Source organism: Musca domestica, unplaced genomic scaffold (genome assembly GCF_030504385.1).
Source record: "Musca domestica strain aabys unplaced genomic scaffold, Musca_domestica.polishedcontigs.V.1.1 37, whole genome shotgun sequence".
Lineage (NCBI taxonomy): Eukaryota > Metazoa > Arthropoda > Insecta > Diptera > Muscidae > Musca > Musca domestica.
In genome coordinates this window covers 6,965,521-6,988,276 of record NW_026712321.1, presented here as the reverse complement: position 1 = coordinate 6,988,276, position 22,756 = coordinate 6,965,521, and the positions used below count along the sequence as shown (strand labels likewise).

General features: G+C 35.4%; 3 protein-coding genes across 3 annotated transcripts in view; 2 read left to right on the top strand and 1 right to left on the bottom strand.

The window, feature by feature from the left end:
- Nucleotides 1-22,756, top strand: part of LOC101888476 (uncharacterized) — a 186,998-nt gene that overhangs the window by 103,419 nt on the left and 60,823 nt on the right. Inside the window, exon 5 of the mRNA XM_059126116.1 lies at nucleotides 19,212-19,284. Coding sequence (XP_058982099.1) covers nucleotides 19,212-19,284 — 73 coding nt within the window. The remainder of the gene's footprint in view (nucleotides 1-19,211; nucleotides 19,285-22,756) is intronic.
- LOC131804030 (uncharacterized) lies at nucleotides 7,659-9,173 on the bottom strand. Its single transcript, XM_059126245.1, has 2 exons — nucleotides 7,878-9,173; nucleotides 7,659-7,798 (listed from the first exon to the last, which is right to left on the bottom strand). Exon 1 carries the CDS (start codon nucleotides 9,108-9,110, stop codon nucleotides 7,962-7,964), a length of 1,149 nt encoding a protein of 382 aa, XP_058982228.1. The 5' UTR covers nucleotides 9,111-9,173; the 3' UTR covers nucleotides 7,659-7,798; nucleotides 7,878-7,961.
- On the top strand, nucleotides 9,685-11,452 carry LOC131804029 (uncharacterized). The gene is made up of 2 exons (XM_059126244.1): nucleotides 9,685-11,282; nucleotides 11,362-11,452. The coding sequence occupies exon 1, from the start codon at nucleotides 9,897-9,899 to the stop codon at nucleotides 11,196-11,198; it is 1,302 nt and encodes a 433-aa protein (XP_058982227.1). The 5' UTR covers nucleotides 9,685-9,896; the 3' UTR covers nucleotides 11,199-11,282; nucleotides 11,362-11,452.

The following is a 22,756-nucleotide window of genomic DNA, read 5'->3' as shown; positions in this document are numbered from 1 at the left end:
AAATTCAAAGAGAGATGAAGCCTTCGATGACAGCGAACAAAAACCGAAAAGATTTTTCGTTGATGTTGCTTTTGCAGGGTTCGACTACGGCTGCCCAAGGGTAATCTATGTCAGAGTAGATGAATCCAGGGGTAATCTAGAGTGGAGTAGATGGATTGAGGGGACAGCTACGGAAGAGCAGATTGTCCCAATGGTCATGTACGTTGTTGTAGATGAATCCAGAGGTCATATATGGTAAAGCCGTCAGGAATCGATGGGATATCTACTGTAGCGTAAATGGACACAGGGGCATCAACAGTGGATGACTTCAATTCGAAGACGTAGACCAGTTGAAGTTCCCTTCGAAGAAGATAGGAGACCTTCTGCGGTCTTCTATCCATAGCAGACCTCCTTTCCATACAGAGAAGACTTTCTGACGGTCATCTGAATATAGAAGACCTCCTGACGGACTACCATGCATAGAATAACTCTTAACGGTATTCTGTTCATAGAAGGCCTCTTCACGATCCTCCGTAAATAGAAGACCTCTTGACGATTTTCTATATAGGGAAGATCTTTTGATCTCTATAGAAGAATTCTTTATGACACTCTAGCCGCAGAAGATCTCCTGACGATCTTTTGGCGATAGAAGACCTCTTGAGGCTCTTCTAGCCATATAAGGCCTCTTAACCGACTTCCAGCCTAAGTAAAGCTGCTTACGGTCTTCTACCTAGCAGACCCCCTGATGGTTTTCTAGCCACAGAAGACCTTCTGACGATTTCCGAGCCATAGAAGACTTCTTTACGGTCTTGTAAACATAGGGGACCTCCTGACGGTCTTCAGTACGTAGAAGTCAGAGAAGATCTCCTGACGGTCTCCCATACATAAAAAATCTCTTGACGATATTCTATATAGGAAAAGCCTTCTGACGATATTTTAGCCATACAAGACTTCTTTACGACTTTCTAGCCGTAGAAACCCTCTAACGATCTTCAGGCGATAGAAGACCTCCTGACGTCCCTCTAGCCATTGAAGTCCTCTTGACAGTCGTCTAACTATGGAAGATCGGACCATAGAAAACCTTATTGACGGTCTTCTTGACATAGAAGAACTATGGACTGTCTTCTAGCCATAGAAGATCCTTTAGAAGTTCCCCTTAAGGTTTTCTAGCCATGGAAGACCTCCTGATGTTCCTCTCTTCATAGAAGACATATGGAGGGTCTTCTACACATGAAAACCTCCTGACGGTCTTCCAGCCACAGAAGACCTCTTGACGGTCTCCTAGTCACCGAAGACCCCCTGACGGCCCTCTAACCATATAGCATCTCTCTACGTTTTTCTAGCCATAGAAGTCTTCTTGGCGGTCTTCTAGCCATAAGAAACCTCTTGACGGGTTTCTAGTCGTAAAAGACTTCCCGACGGTCTTCTAGACATAAGAGATCCTCTGATGGAATGCCATAAAAGACCTCTTGACGGTCTCTATAACATCTCTCGACGGTTTTCTAGCCATAGAAGACTTCTTGGCGATCTTCTAGCCATAAGAAACCTCTTGACGGGTTTCGAGTCGTAGATGACTTCCCGACGGTATCCTAGACATAAGAGATCCTTTGTGGCATTCCATTCATAAAAGACCTTTTGACGGTCTTCCCCTGAACCTCCTGCTCTTTTAACATATTTTTCGTTTTTTTTTTCAAAAATTTGCAAAGTATTTTTTTCAATCAAAGACAAATCCGAAAATTCGAAAATAAAGCCAAAGTAAACAATTTTTAAAACAAGGCTGCTTCCATACATTCAAATTGTAAATTTCTTAATCCCATATCTGGCCACATCCTTCTCTTCCTTTCCAACTCTCAAAAGAATTCATTCACCTTCTTACCTCTGTTCAGAAATCATTAACTTCTCCCCAATTAATTCAAATCAGGTGTTAAAAATTTCATTTTCATTTCATCAAAGGGGCAATGTATCCTTTCCGCTCTCTAGAATTTTAATGTTGGCTAATTAACTCGCTCTCCACTCACTGGCAAGGCTTCATAAATTAGTTTTTTTTTCTCCACTAAAAGAAGGCCAAACGGAGTCTAGCCAAAGGCTGGCTGGTTTGGCTGACTGGCAATGATGAAAAACTTTCACGGTTAAAATGGAAAATTTATTAGGTCTGCTGGGTAATTAAGATGAAATGAACTAACATTTATAAAGAAGAGAATAAAAAACGAATTTTAAATTTATTTTTAAATGTTACTTATTAAGGGGATATAAAAATATATATATTTTTTTTGTTAGGAAACCAATTAAGAAAAGAAGAAGCCCAAGAAAGGAACATGAATTAAATATTTTCTTGGGAGGGAAATTTTTGTACACGAAAAATGAATTTATTTAAGAATGAGGAGAATTTCTCTCTCTCTTCCCTCTCTCTCTCTTCTCAGAAATTCGAAATTCTCTTTTTTTAATGTTAAAAATTACAAATTCCTTAATTTACTTTGTAAGTTCTTTGCAGTTCAATGATTTTTCGCCATCCTCTGCCTCTATTTCTTTCGAAAAAAAATTTCTTTCTAATTTTGCTTGGCATTGTTGAAATCTTCTTTGGAAAATCAAATCAGAATGAAAAAAAAAAAAAAATAATTTGCTGCATTTTTTCCCATTACAAGCAGATGAACCGGAAACAGCTCACACTAAACCAGCCAAGAAGAAAGCAACAACAACAAATCTCACCAATCAATAACAAGACTTCCTGCTCTCAAGACTTCAAAAAGTTTCCATTAAAGAGGGTTTTTTTTTGTTATTTTTTTTTTTTTTTGGGAACGAAAGTTGAACCACTGATCTGCACTTGAAAATCAATTTCAAGTGTAACAAGCAAATGTGCACACACACACGCACGCAAACACTTTACCATAAGAATTCCGTCTTTGTAAAGCTTAACACGGAAAATCTAAATGCCCACCCAAAAAGTAGATTGAAAAACACTCACTCAATGAACAAGAAAAGTGGAAACAACAACAACACAAAACGAAACTAAAGCAGGAAAATCAGAAAAAATAACTTTCATGCTTCAATAATCTCTTTAATGCTCTTGTCCCACCAAAAACATATTTCAAGCATTTGCCTGGGACTGGTGGGTGAGTGAGAGAGAGAGAGAGAGAGAGTGTGTGTGTGTGTGAGAGAGTATTGTTTTGGTAACACCACTTGAGACTAGGGTCTTGGTAATACCAATGTCGTTCATTCATTCATTCATTCATTTATTCGGTCGTTCGTTTCTCCACTATCGTCGTTGTTGTTGTTGTTGCTGCTGGCCACTACTGCATCAAAATCTGTTATGGTAGCCAGTTGTAGTTCTTGTTGTTGGGAATTATACCAATTACCAAATTCAAAAGCGGATTAAAACAGTTCTCAACGAAAAAAAAAAAAAACAAACAATTGGAAGAGAATTGAATTTGTCTGAAAATTTTCAAAAAAAGAAAGACCAACACCAAAAACCCTTCCCTCCCCTTCACCGCTCTTAGAAGCGATGATGGAAAGAATATGTTTTCGGGAAATTCCATAACGAGGGTTAACAATTGAAGTTTGTAAACAAAAAGAAAACAAAAATCAATTGGCTTAAACTCAAAAAAAAAATTTGTTGGGGGGGGGGGGGGGGGGGGGGGTGGTATTTTTGTCACAAAATCGAGTAACACAGATTGGACAATAGTAAAGCTGCTACTTGTTTATATTTCAACAATGGCTATACCAAAATGGTTGAAAATTCGTGAGAAGGTAGCTTAGAGTAAGGAGCGGGCCCTTTTGACTGGCTTAAGTCATAGACTTTAAGATTTGAAGGTGATTTTGGAAATATGTACTAAACAGTTCAAAAAGTACTTAATGTTTCTAAATTTGGTATATGAGGATGGGATAGAGCTGAAAATCTAAAATTTCGTATTAGGGTCGGGTTTTGAGGAAGTTCAGGATTCTTTGGATTCAGAGCTGAAAATCTAAAATTTCGTATTAGGGTCGGGTTTTGAGGAAGTTCAGGATTCTTTGGATTCAAAAAGCGACAAGGCCTTCGATGACATCGAAAGTAAATCGAAAAAATTGTTCTTGATATTGTCGAACTCATTATTGTTAGTTAATTACTTGTTGTTGTTGTTATTGTTTTAGTTTTTTTTTTGTTGTTGTAGCTGAAGACTTGGTTGTTGTTTCCTTATATGCAGTGTGTTATTACATAATTTTGGCAGCATAAATGCCCGGCGTGGTGAGTGTTTCTTAGCTTTGCTATTTGTATTAGTAGATGAAAATTTGGCTTATCTAGAAATACGGAACCAGGGGTTAAATAAGATGAAGGGGTAATCTTCGGTGGAGTGGATGGACTCAGAGATCATCTTCGCTAGAATAGATGAGCATAGGTATTATTTTGCGGTACCTCAAGGGTAATGTATGGCGGAGTAGATAATTTCCGGGATTATCTACGGTAGGGTAGGTGGACGCAGTGCTCATCTACGAAGGAGTATATAGAACCGGGGGTCATCTAAGAACCGAGGGGACATCTACTGTCGAGTAGACGGAACCAGGGATCATCTCTGGCGGAGTAGATTAATCGAGGGCACATCTACTGTAGAGTAGCTGTACCCAGGGGACTTCTAATGCAGCGTAGCTTGAACCAGCGGACATATAACTATAGAGCAGCTGGAACCAGATTAGCTGGAACCAGGCGACATCTACTGTTGAGTAGATGAACTCAGGGGATATCTACTGTTGAAACGATGGACCCAGGGGACATCTACAGTAGAGTAGCTGCACCCAGGGACATCGACTGTAGAGTAGCTGGACCCTGAGGACATCTACTGTGGAGGGCTCCTTTTCGAACAAGAAAACATCTTGAAGTATTGAAGATCATAGCAGACCTTCTGACTCTCTCCAAGACCTCCTTACAAGACCTCTTGACGATATTCCAGTCATTGGATACCTCCTTATGTTTTTTCTGCCGTTGGAGACCCCCTGGCGATCTTCTGGCCGTTGAAAAACTCGTGAGAATCTTCTAAACGTTAAATACCTTCTGCCGGTCTTCTTCTAGCCATAGAAGACATTCTGACGATCCTCCAGACGTCGTAGAAGACCTCCTGACGGTCTTCTAGCCACAGAACACCTCCAGACGGTCTTCTGGACCTAGAAGACCTCTTGACGGTCTTCTAGCCATAGAAGGACATCTTCTGTGGAGGGTTTTTTTTTTTTTTTTTTTTTTTTGAAGAAGAACAACTTGAAGTATTGAAGATCATAGCAGACCTTCTGACGATCTTCAAGCCTTACAAGACCTCTTGACGATATTCCAGTCATTGGAGACCTCCTGATGATTTTCCAGCCGTTAGAGAACCCCTGACGATCTTCTGGTCGTTGAAAACCACGTGAGAATCTTCTAACCGTTAAAGACCTCCGACGGTATTCTAGCCATTGAAGACATTCTGACGATCCTCCAGCCGTAGAAGACCTCCTGACGGTCTTCTAGCCACAGAAGGCTTCCAGACGGTCTTTTAGACCTAGAAGAGCTCTTGACGGTCTTCTAGCCATAGAAGACCTCCAGACGGTCTTCTATTTATATAAGACATCCTGATGGCCTTCTATACTTCTATACATTGAAGATCTCCTGATGGCCTGTATAGATAGAAGACTGTCTGACGGTCTTCGTGACTCCGTGACTGTCTTCTCGTAATAGAAGACCTCCTGATGGTTTCTTTACGTAGAAGACCTCTGGGTGTCTTCTAGCCATAGAATACCTCTTGACGCTCTCCTAGGCATACAAGACCTCTTGGCGCTCTTCTAGCCACAGAAGACCTCCTGGAGCTCTTCTATGCATAGAAAACCTCCTGACGATCTTCTAGACTTCATAGAAGACTTCTTGATAGTCTTCGAACCATATTAGGCCTTGTAACAGTTTTCTTTTCAAGATTTTCGGATGGTGACTTCTTCTTCTTCTTGTTTTTTTTCCCGTATTTGTATAGGCATTTTTCTCCTCTTTTTCATACCGTCCCTCTTCATTTCTTTCCTTTCCGTCCATTTTATCGATTATAATCGAAAATGTGTAAATGTTTAAATGTCACGCCTCCAAATGCTTCAGTTTTTTTTATTCCTTCTTCAAATTGTGTTTGTGCGTGTGCCAGTTCAACTACAATTTAGGATTTCCTTTATGGCCATGGAGCAACGAAGAATAAATAAAAAAGCAGGAAAGAAAAACAACAGCTGTTTTAGCCGAGGGGGATAAACTTAAAGGAAAATCGCATTTTCTATGTGTGTGAGATTTTCTAAATGTGTCGACTTAACATTTGGGGCTACTTAATGCCGGTTACAGCAAAGTCCCTCTCCCCACCCTCCTTCTCTTTGTATTTTTAATTAATTTAAACACCTGATTTAAGACCTTTTTGTAGGTCTTATGCCACAAGTCATCATCGAATGTGTTGTGTGTGTATGTGCGTTTGGAATTTCTTTAGTCCCTTAAGTTATGTCCGTTTTTTTGGTTTTAATACCACTCTAAATGTCACAATGGTTAACTTTTAACTCTCCCAAATATGTTTTTTTTTTTTTTTGTTTTTTGTTATGTTTATGTCCATGTCCGTGCTCATTCGATTATGGCCCGGTTCATGTATTTTGACCATATTTTTGTATTATTTTTTTATTTGATTTGTTGTGTTCTACTCTTCTGGTGTTGGATGGAGTGGGAGGCCTGGCCTGGATTAATTTCCTATTAGATATGTAACATAGATTGTTTTGGTGTTAGTTAAGTTATGTGACAAATTTATTATGACTTTGTTATTGTTGTCGTTGTTGTTATTGTTAACAACATTATGTGTTGTGGCTCTGGGTGAGTTTTGGCCCTAATTCAATTGGTTTTCACGTTTCCACTCTTCTTCTGCCTATGCCTCAAACAATGTCATTGGCGATGATGTTGCTTGTTTGGCCGTTGTTGTTGTTTCTGCTTGGCCATAAAGGAAATGTTCGAAAGAATATTTCCACAAAAACTGATTTTTGTCACGTGTAGCTGTAGACTATTTAATATTCTGTGCAGTAACAAGAAATTAAAGAAATTCTTAAAGTCTTGAAAGAAAAATACAACATGGCTAATAGCTTGTAGCTACATGGGGGGATTACAACAGAAATCTAGGTTTCTGTTGGGCACAGCCATGTAATCACCTAGTTTTGTTATGGATTTATGCCTTGTAATGCCTAGAAAAAAACATATGAAAAAAAAATTGAAGAGGAAATAAATATTATTTTATTGATTGAACAAATTTTTGAGCAATTAATTGTTGAACTCAATTCGTGATAATAATTGAAATTGAAAAGAACACGTTGCAGACCTAATGGTGTCTAGCAAACAAAAGAGAAAGTGTTAATTGCTACGAATTTTCAAAAAAAAAAAAAAAAATTGATTTGAATATTCATTTTTTTCTACAGGCCCTTGGAATAATTTTTCAATTAAACGGAAATATTTAAAAATAATTTTTTGAAAAAAAAAAAAAAAAACAAGCGAAAAATTATCAATCGGTTTTGTCGACAGATGTATTCCCTCAGTCAATGTACGATTATTTAAATATATTTTTACTTGTGTTATGGTTTTTCAAATTGTTGACCCTCTATGGAGTAGGCTCCAAAGGAATGAAATAATGTTGTTCACTTCGTATCGGACTTAAATAAAAAAGATATATCTTGAGAAATGGTTGTTTATCGGCCTTTTTATTTGATTTATAAATAATAAGATTTTTTTTTTTTTTCGAGCTTTAGGCCATTTTCGGATTTATTTTATTGATTACAATAATATGTTCCCAATATTTCGCAATTATCAAATTGCATCTTCAGGGGCAATCTATTTTAGAAAACATAATTATTAGTATCACAGCATTTTGTTATGGGCACAATTATTTTCCAAAAAAGAGATTTCTTACATTTACATAAAATTGTCAGATTTACTTAACAGCTAATGTAGTTTTTACTACCATTGTCTGGTGTTATTATTGCACTGATTATTTCTACGTATTGCACGATCTCTTCTTTGTCAAGTGTCGATAACAATAAGCTGCATTATCGGTGTCGCTTTTGTAATTGATCTTTTTGTTTGTTGGTATGTTATTTATATGCAGCATCTCCAATGTTAACCTTCTGTTGTAGTTGTTCTCCGCCTGTAATACTCGTATTTTGTCAAAGTTTGGTATGTGGTTGTTAAGTTTACAGTGTTCCGCAAGTGCTGTTTTTTGAATATTGTTTTGGCTCCTTAATTTAATGTCTGATTTATGTCCCGATATTCTAGTTTTTAATTTGTTTTTTGTGGTACCAACATATATTTTTCCACATTTTTCGTCTTTTGTTCCATCACATTCAATGCTATATATTACATTGTGTCTCTCACTTAACGGAATTCTACTTTTGGTATTAGTAAATAAACTTTTTAGTGTATTGTTTGTCCGTGTTGCTATTTGCAGTTTATCCTTGTCATATAAATCGGAATTTTGGAATCTCTCAGATAATCCAGGAATATAAATCATTGATTTGTAATATTTTTCTTGAGATTTGTCCTTAGATTTCGGTATATTATATTCATTTATTAATTTTTCAATTAATAATTTTGGAAAACAGTTTTTGGACAGTATTTTTCGTATTTTGTTTTTATTAGTTTCGTGGAATTTATGGTCGCTAATATTCAATATTCTGTTTATAAGATTCCTACCTGTGTTAATAATCATTTGTTTTGGATGTTTCGAGTGGAAATTTAATATGCGACTCGATGCCGTCGGTTTTTGATACCAGTTCATTTCTATTTTATTGTCCTTTCTCATTACAAGTGTGTCCAGATATGGGATGGAACCATTATGCTCCTTTTCAATGGTAAATTTAATATTTTTGTTGAAATTATTGAAAGTCGTCAATGTTTCTTGTATTGCATTTTCCCCAACAATCATAAATAAATCGTCTACATACTTTGTTAATATCACAGGTTTCGTCTTAAGTTTTTCCATGCAGGTGTCAAGTAGTTTCTCCATCACTATATCAGCTACAATCGGAGAAGCTGGTGAACCCATAGGTAGTCCTTTCTTTTGTTTGTATATTCTGCCCTCATATTGAAAATATCGATTATCTTTAATACAAAACTTTAGAATACTTAAAAATAAGCTCTTTGACATATTGGTGTATTCCTCAATTTCGTTCCATCTTTTCTCTATTATTTCTAGTCCCAGGTCCACAGGTATACTTGGAAAAAGTGACACAACATCACTCTCAACGATGGCTGGTTCGTGAATAAAACTAACGTAGAATTCCCAAAAGATGTAAAATGGTTACTCTCGTTAGGAGAAAAATTTGGATTACCAACTAGCAAACAGAACTTTCCACTATTCAAAGTCATTGCTGACGGCGACGACATCATACAAACAAACAACGACAAAGAGCAACAAGAAATAATGAGAACCAAATTTACAACAATGCTAGACTCACATCTAAACAAAATGAGAGATAGCTACAGAGACAAATTTATTAACACAACAGTGGCTCACAGCAAAACATTTTTGAAACAAAATAAAAATATTTTAATTTTAAATGCGGATAAGGGTAATGTGACAGTAGCAATGTATAAAGATGATTATCAACAAAGAATGAATGAGATATTAGGTGACATGATGACTTACCAACGATTAATTAAAGACCCCACATCTAACTTGTCCAAGAAAAACAATGAACTCGTGGAAGAATTGTTTAAAAACAATATACTATCGACGGCAGAGAAAAAATGTCTGAAAACTGACGTGGCTATAGCACCAAGACTATACGGACTACCCAAAATTCATAAAGAAAATTTCCCCTTGAGACCTATATGCTCATCGGTTAACTCACCTTCAATACAATTATGCAAATATGTGGTAAATATTCTAAAAAATCTGACCAAAAACTCCAAATACAATGTAAGTGACTCGATGCAATTTAGAGATAAGATTAAAAACTTGACGATTAAAGACGAAGAGCAGATGGTCTCATTTGATGTTGTGTCACTTTTTCCAAGTATACCTGTGGACCTGGGACTAGAAATAATAGAGAAAAGATGGAACGAAATTGAGGAATACACCAATATGTCAAAGAGCTTATTTTTAAGTATTCTAAAGTTTTGTATTAAAGATAATCGATATTTTCAATATGAGGGCAGAATATACAAACAAAAGAAAGGACTACCTATGGGTTCACCAGCTTCTCCGATTGTAGCTGATATAGTGATGGAGAAACTACTTGACACCTGCATGGAAAAACTTAAGACGAAACCTGTGATATTAACAAAGTATGTAGACGATTTATTTATGATTGTTGGGGAAAATGCAATACAAGAAACATTGACGACTTTCAATAATTTCAACAAAAATATTAAATTTACCATTGAAAAGGAGCATAATGGTTCCATCCCATATCTGGACACACTTGTAATGAGAAAGGACAATAAAATAGAAATGAACTGGTATCAAAAACCGACGGCATCGAGTCGCATATTAAATTTCCACTCGAAACATCCAAAACAAATGATTATTAACACAGGTAGGAATCTTATAAACAGAATATTGAATATTAGCGACCATAAATTCCACGAAACTAATAAAAACAAAATACGAAAAATACTGTCCAAAAACTGTTTTCCAAAATTATTAATTGAAAAATTAATAAATGAATATAATATACCGAAATCTAAGGACAAATCTCAAGAAAAATATTACAAATCAATGATTTATATTCCTGGATTATCTGAGAGATTCCAAAATTCCGATTTATATGACAAGGATAAACTGCAAATAGCAACACGGACAAACAATACACTAAAAAGTTTATTTACTAATACCAAAAGTAGAATTCCGTTAAGTGAGAGACACAATGTAATATATAGCATTGAATGTGATGGAACAAAAGACGAAAAATGTGGAAAAATATATGTTGGTACCACAAAAAACAAATTAAAAACTAGAATATCGGGACATAAATCAGACATTAAATTAAGGAGCCAAAACAATATTCAAAAAACAGCACTTGCGGAACACTGTAAACTTAACAACCACATACCAAACTTTGACAAAATACGAGTATTACAGGCGGAGAACAACTACAACAGAAGGTTAACATTGGAGATGCTGCATATAAATAACATACCAACAAACAAAAAGATCAATTACAAAAGCGACACCGATAATGCAGCTTATTGTTATCGACACTTGACAAAGAAGAGATCGTGCAATACGTAGAAATAATCAGTGCAATAATAACACCAGACAATGGTAGTAAAAACTACATTAGCTGTTAAGTAAATCTGACAATTTTATGTAAATGTAAGAAATCTCTTTTTTGGAAAATAATTGTGCCCATAACAAAATGCTGTGATACTAATAATTATGTTTTCTAAAATAGATTGCCCCTGAAGATGCAATTTGATAATTGCGAAATATTGGGAACATATTATTGTAATCAATAAAATAAATCCGAAAATGGCCTAAAGCTCGAAAAAGAAAAAAAAAAAATCTTATTATTTATAAAAAAGATATAAATATTGCGACGTGCCAGTTTTGGGCTATATCGACAACTTCCTTCATTTTATGTGAGATATGTGATAATTTTTTTGAAAATGTAACAAGTAAAAAGCGGTTAAGCCAGCGCCGAACCTATAATAACCTCCACCATTTGAAAAAAATCAAAAAAATGACCAAAATTGTCGTTATATCTTTGTACGGAGGCTATACGAAGACGTGGACCTGCATAAGTAATTTTTTTTTTTATCATAGGCTGTAGTATCCATTAAGATCTTCAAAAACGAAATTTTGAAACAATTCCGCGAACAATGTTACTAAAACCATCAAAATACCGAATATAGGGAGGTACCGTTATATGGGGGCTATACGAAGACGTGGACCTGCACAGACAATTTTCTGTCATAGGCTGTAATATCCATTGCGAACATTAAGTACCGAATTTGAAACAATTCTAGTGAATAATATCGCTAAAATCAACAAAATACCGAATATAGGGAGGTACCGATACAGGGGGGGCTATACGAAGACCTGGAACTGAATAGACAATTTTGTGTCATAAGCTGTAGGATTCATTGCGGACTTCAAGTACCAAATTTGAAACAATTTGGGAGAAAAATGTTGCTAAAATCAGCAAAATACCGAATATCGGGAGGTACCGTTATATGGGGGCTATACGAAGACGTGAACCTGAACAGACAATATTCTGTCATAAGCTGTAGGATTCCTTGCGAACTTCAAATACCAAATTTGAAACATTTTCGGTGAATAATGTCGCTAGAATCATCAAAATACCGAATATCGGGAGGTACCGTTATATGGGGGCTATACGAAGACCTGGAACTGAAAGGACAATTTTCTGTCATAAGCAGCAGTATTCATTTCGAACTTCAAATACCAAATTTGAAACAATTCCGGTGAATAATGTCGCTAAAATCAACAAAATACCGAATATATGGAGGTACAGTTATATGGGGGCTATACGAAGACCTGGACCTGAATATACAATTTTCTGTCATAGGCTGTAATATCCATTGCGAACATCAAATACCAAATTTGAAACAATTCCGGTAAATAATGATGCTAGAATCCTCAAAATACCGAATATTGGGAGGTACAGTTATATGGGGGCTATACGAAGACATGGACCTGAATAGACAATTTTCTGTCATAAGCTGTAGGATTCATTGCGAACGTCAAATACCAAATTTGAAACAATTCCTGTGAAAAATGTTGCTAAAATCATCAAATACCGAATATGGAGAGGTACCGATAAATGGGGGCTATACAAAGGCGTGGACCTCCACAGACAATTTTCTGTCACAAGCTGTAGTATTCATTGTGAACTTCAAATACCAAATTTGAAATAATTCCGTTGAATAATGTCGCTGAAATCATCAAAATACCGAATATCGGAAGGTGCCATTATTTGGTGGCTATACGAAGACGTGGACCTGCATGACCCATTTTCAACACCACTAGTCCTGCAGACATAATATACGGAAGCTAGAGTGATTTCCACAGACGGAATGGGGAGACGAACGGACGGAGAGACATATTTCGGATTTTATGATCGTTTTGGTTATTCATAGCTCTGGCCCTTTGTGGGGGAGGTACCAGAAGGAATGGTCCAATCTTTACCATCTTTATAACAGATCTTGTGTTGATGAAAATATTCAGATGTGCTACATCTGAACACAATCGGATGTCCATTTCGAGTTTAATGAGCTTTATGAATATTCAAAATTTTGTACCCTCTGGGGAGGGGAGGTACCAAAAGGAGTGGACCTTTATAACAAATCTTGTGTAGACGGAAATATTGAGATGTACTAAGTCTGAATTAAATAGAATGTAAATTTCGAGTTTCGTGGATGTTTCAAAATGTGGGGGACATATCAGAAGGAGTGGACCGATTTATTCCATCTTAACACCAGACCTTGGATTAATAAAAATATTAGGATGTGTGAAATTTGAAGACAATATAAGAGTTATAATTATTCAAGATTTTGAGGAGGTACTCTATGGAGTGGACCGCTATTGTCCATTTACGCACCTAACCTAGCACTGATGGAAATTTTAGGATTTTGCATAGTTGGAGCAAAATCGGAGTATCGTTTCTCCTTCGGTGCAGTATTTTTTTGAAATGTTGACCTTTGCCCATCTCCGAACTCTATCTAAGTTTGATTATAATATTACGAAGTACCAAGTTTGGACCAAATCGGATACTCTCTTCGAGATTTATCGTGCCCACCAGACAGACAGGCGGACGAACGGACATCGCTAGATCGACTCCAAATGTCCTGAAATGAATTTGGTGCAAGGAGACATAGGATCTAAAAACGTTATTTCGATAAGGCACGTTTTGGATGTATCAAGTGATATATACCCTCTCTAGCCGTATAGCTAAGGGTATAAAAAATTAAATTTTTTATTTTTTTTTTAATTCTCTAAAAAATTTTAAAATTAATAAAAAAACCTTAAGATGTATCTATGTTCATTTTTTCAAATCAGTTTTCTATTTCTCATTAAATTTTGCACCCACTCCCCACCTCATATCCTTCGAAGTGCGCAATATCCCCTGAAATCCCATCTCTTTAATATAGATTACATCCTCCGCCGATAGGTATTAAAATACTCAAGATATTTGGTATTTGTGGTATCTCCGTATCTTGCCACATCTTATTAACACCCACTTAATCCTTATTTGTATTTACCTTACGCTTGATTTGTTCGCTTGATTTTCAAATACACCCACACCATCCCCCACAGCCCCAAAACGCCTACATGCCATCTTGTAATGAATTCATTCACCAAACAATGTGTACCCCAGGCTCCGAGGCTAAATATGAAATTCTGAAATAACAATCGTCTTTGTCTGACAAGTCTTCAGTTTCGGCATGAAATCGTATCGACATAGATTCTGATTCTGCTAAGACATTACAATAATATTTTTGTATTTGTTTGCATAAATATATAATGTGAAGGATAAGGCGAAGATAACGCACAAGTCCTGTGGCATCGCAGTTTGCTATACGTAAGTACTTCTACTCCCTCTCTCTATTTCCCTGTCAATGTTACAATTGGCAATAACATTGACTTAACGTTTGCCATTGATAATGACAGCTGGTGGTAGAGGGCAGGTGGAGAAGTAGACTTGTGGTACTCCTAGTCCTTATTATCATCATCATCGTGATCTCTATTTGAAAAGTGGAAGGCGGAAATCAATAACAAACAAAATCTGCAATATTCAATAATAAACAAAAATTAGTATTTAAGCCCTTTGGGCCTGAAGCGAGGATGGCAAAAAGTAAATAGAGGCAAGGAATGATAATGATAATATTCCTTTCTATTCATGGGAAAAATAAAAATTAATATTTAAAGGAATAAAGGGTGGGTCCAAAAGTGACTACGGAATTTTATAATAATTACAGTTTTTAGCATATTATATTAAAGACTCATATCAAGGATTGAAGATTAATTACCCTCAGCCTGAAGTCTCTGGGGTATATGATGAGAACACATTGTATTGAAAATTCATTACTTAGTTACTCCTAAGTCACCTTACCTTACCTCACCTCAACCTAACCCCAAAACAATGACATTTCACATTGAAATGAAAGGATTCCCTTTGGTCCTTTTGCCACACAAAGCCACATAATCAAAGAAGTAAATTTCATTTGCTGCCATAACATAAACAGCTACAGCAGCAGCAGCAATAGCATTCAATGTTAATGACAGCTACAATTCCTGACAAGGGAAAAAGTAGAGAGAGAAAATGGGAGAAAAATATCACAAAAATCATAAAAGGAGAAGGAAGTCAACAAAATGAAAACATTGATTCACTTTCAATATAATAATCATCATCATGTTCTGTTTCGGTCCGCAGAAATATTGACTTTCGTAGACATTTCTAAGCAGTCAGTTAGGGATGGGAGGGGGCGATGGAGTCATGTATGGCATTGGGAATGTATGAAAAGCAATAAGCTTTGATAATGGTTTCTCGTAATGATGGCAACAGGCACAATGTGGCTGGGGACTGGTGTCCAGAGGGGGGAGGGTGCAGTTATGAAAGCAATATTCTTGGATTTGAAAAGGAAAATGAAAGTTAGAGCAATTAACCCATTGGGGGATGACAGTTCATGTTTCGAGGGAAAAATTAAAAAAAAAAAAGAAATTTAGCAAAAAAAAAAATTGTTTTAAATACTAAAAAAAAATAAAATAAAAATTATAAATATAAAAAATATAACATAAATAAATAAAAAAAAGAAAAAAACATTAAATTTGGCCGGCTAAAGGAAACATTAGAACCCATTATGACCCACAAATACCAATTTTTAGACATATTCGTGGGAAAAAGTGGCAAAAATCAAAAATATCGAATATTAGGAAGTACCGCTATATGGGGCTATACAAAAAACGTGAAACTGTACATAGAATGTTTCGCCAACGGAGCTACAACCCATTTTGACCAACGAATACCAATTTTTAGACAAATCCGTAAAAAAAATGTGACAAAAACCATCGAAATTCTGAGTATCGGGAGGTACCATTATATGGGAGCTATACGAAATCGAGGACCTATACATGCAATGTTTCGTCACCGTTATATGGGGGCTATACCAAAAAGGTACCGTTGTATGGGGAATATACCAGATAATGTGGGCTGTATTAAATCGACATAGAATTTTATGCTGATTATGGGAAGTTTGAAACGGAATGACAAAGTTAATATACCCTCCTTTCCAAGTCGCATGTTTTAAAAATATAAATAAATAAAAAATATAATATAAATATAAAATATTCTTTTTTTGATTGGGCCAAGAATTTTGCAACACCACGAAATATTGGTCCTAGGCTGAGTGTATTCATTCATCTGTAAGTCGGTCCGTCCATGAAAGCTACAGGTTGTAAATATGACACGATCCTCGGGAATTTTTGCATGGAGTTGGGGTTAAGATCAGAATATAAGGTTAAAAGGCAAAATATTTAAAGGGTTAAACAGACCAAAAACTGAAACAAATCTTGATTTTGCAGTTACTCCACAAGTCACAATCGACGCAGATGCCTTTGCATGGGGAATAAGTTTACGAAGTCTATCAATTTGGATTTTCATCGGATAATATTTAGAGGGTGATATATCTTATGTGTAAAGAAATACCACCATTTCCATTTAACTTCGGATATTTTTAACCCCTGGAGAACTTATAACATCACATGAAAAGGTCGCTTTCGCTTTGATGCTGATGGCCAATGTATCGGAAATACGTCAAAATATTCACAATAGGCCGGGGGGATTTGTTTGAAAGAACGGACACATAGCGTTTCTGTTTTCTGGGGTTGTACATGAGGCCACCAGACCATATGTCAATGGTAAAAATCGAGCCCGCCCATTTTGAATTAAAGTTTAATCTCAGACTTCATTATACCCTACACCACATGGTGGTAAGGGTATTATGTCTTCGTGCATTTGTTTGTAACAAAGAAAGTGAGATAGACCCATAGTTACTTTTGAGGATTTTTATAGAATAACTTTCTGAATCGATTTGTGAATATCAGTCATTTGAAATTGGTGAGAATCGGTTAAAATTCAGATATGGCTCCATATATATATCTTCTACCGATATATACAGGGTGAGATAAAAAAGGTGCAACAAAGTCAAACGCCATAATATTTACATTTCTTTTTAAATTTTATTGAGTGAAAGCAAAAAATGTCGGAAATAGCATCAAATTTTAGAATAAGTTTAGATTTGGCGGAGTTTTAGAAACGGCGAATGAAATCGTCACACGCTGCCCAAATGTTGCTCTGCGGTATTTTTGCAGAGTCCAACGTCAACTCAACCTTATTTTGTAACCATTCTTGGTTGGCGCGTGCTGAATGCGATGGTGCTGAGTTCTCTTGGAATGTCCAAGGTCTGCGGCCAAAATGTATGCGCGCCCAAGGCTTTAATCCACCCTCCAAAATATATTTTCGCGATGATATTCGGCATTTATTCTGATGCCACGGTCAAATAATACGAGCAGAGAGTGACCATCGGCTGTTGTGGAGGCCCACACCATCACCATTGCCTGCGCTTGAGTTCTGGTGGCCAACCGAATGTGCACATTTTCAGCTGACCTCTTTGGCAAGTAAACACGATCATTTTGTTTCAAAACGCTGATATACGAGTCTTCTATTTAAAGCTCTACTTTCAATTTGGAATTTTACCATAATTATTGAAAAAAAATTGTCGCACATTATAACCGACTTTTGTCGCTATGGTTGTCTTTGAAAAATATTATTTGATAAATCTAAGTTTGGGGGTATAGTTGCTTTGAAAAAAATTTTAAAGGGTCTTGAAAAATACTCATTGCAAGTAAAATGTTAAATTTTTTTTTCTGTTTTGCTATCTTTAAATTCTCCCCTGGTGGGTTAATTTGTCTCCAATAGCCACTTTTTCCCTTCGAAAAAGTAAATATTTTTTTCCCAGTATTATTTACGAAAATAAACATAAGCCATAAAAAACGCAAAAATTAATACCCTATGAAGAGCTATTAAAGAAAACGCGAGAATTTCCAGTCATGGCCAATGAAGCCATTTTATTTCAAATTGAAAATGGAAAAAAAAATTGTCCTCATGGAAATAGACAAGAATTTTTAATTAATTTCTTGTCTAGTGATTATTTGTTAAAATTTCGTAATAAAAAAGAACGGAGGCATTTTTTAAGAGTTGAATAGAAATTAAAAGTAAAATATTTTTAGAGGTCTTGTCCGGGGAGAGGAGGAGAAGTCACAAAAAAAAGTTAGATTATTGGGAAATTTGTTTCAATTTCCAATGGAATTTATTTCAATTTTCTAGCGAAAATTTCTTTTTTTAAATTGAATTGAATTTTTAGCCAATAAATTCCATGAAAATAGTGCCATCTCCAAGAAATGATTGAAAGGCCATCGCTGTAAGATATCCTATTTAAAATATCTGTAAATGGGCATCTATTAGTAGCCGACCTGGTGTTGGATTTTTGTTCTATGAAAATGAGAAATGAGACCTTTTATTGAGAAAATAAATGACAAATGAGAGATTTTGTGAGAAAAAATGTTTTTTCATAGGATTTTTTAGCTCCTCTTCTAAGAAATTTTGAAATAAAAATATATGAAACTTATCGCTTGACATTTCCATTCTCCATAAAAATTCCAAGGTAGATGTATTTCTTTTCCTCTCAAAACACAACTTTTTAATTAATTCAAATTAAACAAAGCATGACAAAGCATTGATGCACATCATCGAAATATAAAATTTCCGAATCATATTTTTAGAAATTTTGGCAGAGAAGAAGACTTTGGTCCGAATTCTCCTCCCGTCTGACCTCTTTATATAGGCCTCGAACATTTTGAATTTGATATTTTCATAGAACAAGAATCGTGTCTCTGGTCTTCTACCCAGGATTAACAGTTAAATTTCAAATATATAGGATCTCCTCCTTCTCTTCAAGGTCTCATAAATGTGGACTTATTTTACCTTTCCCCATGAGATCTTCACCCCCTTCACATTAACAGTTTAATTTCGAATATATAAGATCTTTAAAAATCTCCTCCTTCTCTCCTAGGTCTCATAAATGTGAACTTATTTTACCTTTCCCCATGAAATCCTCACCCTCTACCCATTCCCCTAAAAAATTATAGCAAACCATAATTTTAATTAGTGTATCATAAAAAAAAAATAATTCCAAAAATTCTCTTCACCTCTTTTCATTGCAGGTCTACACTTGTCAAGCCAGTAATGGCCATGTGGTGGCAGCTCTCACCAAGAAATTTGTGCTCGACATGAATTGTAAGTATCATTCGTTGCATATTTTTAGGCGCAACGAGAAAATTTTTTGTTCACTTCAATATAACGTTTCTTTTAATTTTCCTTCCGACAAAGAGGATAAATGGTAGTCGACAAAAAAAAATTAAAAAAAAAAAACGTAGAAAAAATCACAGCTTAACCTCGAGCAAGAAAATTAAGCTCTGTGTTCACAACCTTTGATACAAGTACAATACAAGGTTTCTCCAAGTCGTTTGCTGACTTTATAATGGCATGTCCTTCAGATTGTCTACATCCTCTTTGGATTGTATTTTATTTTCATGTTTTTTTGTTATTATTTATTTTTTTTTGTATTTTACAAAGTCATACTCATAAATATTGACTTTGCCAGCCTTGTTGCTATCGCATGTGTGTGTGTGCGCGTATCCTGGCCATTAATGTCATGTTTCATAACTTAAAACGGAAAACACACACACACACATATTTAAATTTCATTATGCAAATAGCTTGATAGGCCTTGTGTGTGGCCCGTTCGCCAAGGATTTTCGATGTTCAATTCTTTGGCTTACCCACCTACCTCCCTCCCAACCTCCTGCCTATTATTCATTTTCCACTTACCGTCCATTATTTGTCCATTGCTTTGTGTATTTATGTAGAAAATTGTTCATTTGCGCTCAAAACTGAATAATGGCAAGCTTTACTGCTCTAATAGAGCTAAAAGTGGGCGTATTATCCTGCAATGATGATGATGATGATGATGGACGACCATTGTTTTTGTAGGCTCATCAAAAGTATGCAAATGAGGCGTATTAGAATTATAATTAAATCGATAGCAAAAGGCTTTTGATTCGGGAAACCATCAGTTACTGGGGTAATAAGGGGAGGAGAGGGTTACGTTGGTAGTGGGTGGGGCTCATTTGACAGGGGAGGATTCCATGTAAAAGCTTCGGAGGTACTTTTGAATGCAGAAGAGCTTTTGGGGTGATTTTGTGTAAAACAGAACATTTAAAGCTCGTTTGTGCTTAGAAAAAGTCTAAAAGCTCTTTTTTCCTTAGAAGAGCTTTAAATTGTCTCCGTCTACAAAAGAGCTTTAAAATATCTGAGAAAATAAAAGAAAAAAAACAAAAAATGAAGGAATTGTTTTTATAAGGAGCTTTAAAAGATATTTTTCTATAGAAGTGCTTTAAAGGATCGGATAGAAGAGCTTTCAAAGATCTTATACATATAGAAGAGTTTCCAAGGAACTTCTATCTATAGAAGAGCTTCAAAGGACCTGATATTTATAGAAAAGCTTTAAAGGCTCCTATGTCTACAGAAGAGCTTACAAAGGCCTTCTATCTATAGCAGAACTTTCAAAGGATTGTCCAAAGAAGCACATTTACCTTTGTACTTCGAAAAAGTCTAAAAGCTTTTTTTTAGAAAAGCTCTAAATGCTCTTTCGTCTACAGAAGAGCTTTGAAATGTCTACGGAAATAAAAGATAGCTTTAGAAGTCTTTAGTTTATAGAAAATCTTGTGAAGGACTTCTTTTCCTACAATAGTTTTAAAAGGTATTGTATCTAAAGAAGAGCTTCAAAAGGACCTGTTAAAGCTCTTTTATTTATAGAAGAGCTTTAAAGGTTCCTATATCTATAGAAGAGCTTTTAAATGCCTTCTACCTATAGCAGGGCTATCAAAGGTTTTACATCTATAATAGAACTTTCAAAGGTCTGTCCAAAGAAGCACATTTAAAGCTCCTTTGTACTTCGAAAAAGTCTAAAAGCTTTTTTTCATAGAAAAGATCTACATGCTCTTTCGTCTACAGAAGAGCTTTGAAATATCTACGGAAATCAAAAATATAGCTTTAAAAGTCTTTTGTTTATAGAAAATCATCTGAAGGACTTGCTTTTCTACAAGAGCTTTAACAGGTATTGTTTCTAAAGAAGAGCTCCAAAAGCACATCTATGTATGGAAGACCTGTTTAAAGCTCTTTTATCTATAGGAATGCTTTTAAATATCTTGTATCTATGGAAGGGCTTCTAAAGGTCTTATATCTATAGAGGAGCTTTCAAAGACCTTCTATTTATAAAAGAGCTTTAAGAGCTTTCAAAGGTCTTCTATCTATAGCAGAGCTTTCTAAGGTTTTCTATCTTTAAAATAACTTTAAATTGTCTTTTTTTCTACAGAAGAGCTTGTAAAAGTCCTCTATCTTTGGAAACAGGGGAAAAGCTCTTATGTTTTTATAATAACCTTGAAAGCTCTGTTTTATAGAAGTATAGTACTTTCAACGTCTTATTTTTTTAATAAGAGCTTTAAAATGTTTTCTATAATTGGAAAGGCTTTATCACTAGAAAAGCTTTAAAAGATTTCAACCTCTAGAAGAGCTTTAGAACGTCTTCTATATCTAGAAGAGCTTTAGTAGGTCTTCTATATTTTAAAAAGCATCGAAAGTTGTTCTATAATGGAAGAATTGTAAAAGCAGTTTTTGGAATAACTATTAAAGTTATTTTTTCCAAAAAACACTCTAAAAGGTCTTTAAGAAGAGCTCCAACATATCTTCTGTCTATAAAGAGCTTTAGAGATGTTTTACCCACAGAAGAGCTTTCAAAGTTACTCTATCTACAGAATATGTTTAAAAAGTCTTCCATCTATAAAAAGAATTTAAAATATCTTCTGACTGTGAAAGAGCTTTAAAAGCTCATTTGAATTTAGAAGAGCTTTGAAAGCTCATCTTTTTATGTACGCTTGAATGAGGACTTGTAAAAATCTCCTATAGCCTGAAGACCCCTCCCTGATTTTCTTGAGCAATTTTTTTTCATTTTGCTTCTCTTTTTTCCCTTCATCAATTACAACCAGAATCTCATGCTTCGCTCTCCATAACCCCATTTCCTACTTTGGGTTTTTTCCTTGAACTAATTTAAAATGAATTATTTTTCATTCATTTCATTACCGTTCCCACTTAACTGGATGGCATTTAAGTACGCATATTTTTTCCGTTTCGCTGTCGTTTTCATTAATTTCATGTTAGCCACCACGGCGATGCTTTCACAAGCATCGCTGGCCCTTGCCCAGCTGGTCATCAAAATAATTAGCTGTTCATCATATGTCATGAATGGCAAGAAATGACTGGCTGTTAATGAGTTGTGTTCTTCATTTGAAGAAATCCTTGTTAACAATTCACAACAAGCGGGCAAATCGTTTTATTTGCGATTTTTTTCTTCTTCGTTTTGCTCTCACCATGGAGCTTGATTGTCAATACAGTGGATGGCAATGAGGACATTCAGGGAAATTAGGAGGAGGGGGAATATACTTTCCTTACATTTTTTTTGCTGCTGGTGCTTATCTTGACCTTTGGAAAATCTGTGTTAAGATTCTTTTTTTTTTTTGTGGGTACTTGTTGGTGTCACCCAAGATGAAATGTCATAATGATTTTGAGTTGCTTATGCTTTTTTGGGACATTCGAAATGATTTTTTGTTTTTTTTTTTTTTTTCATTACATTTAAATTATAATGGGTTCT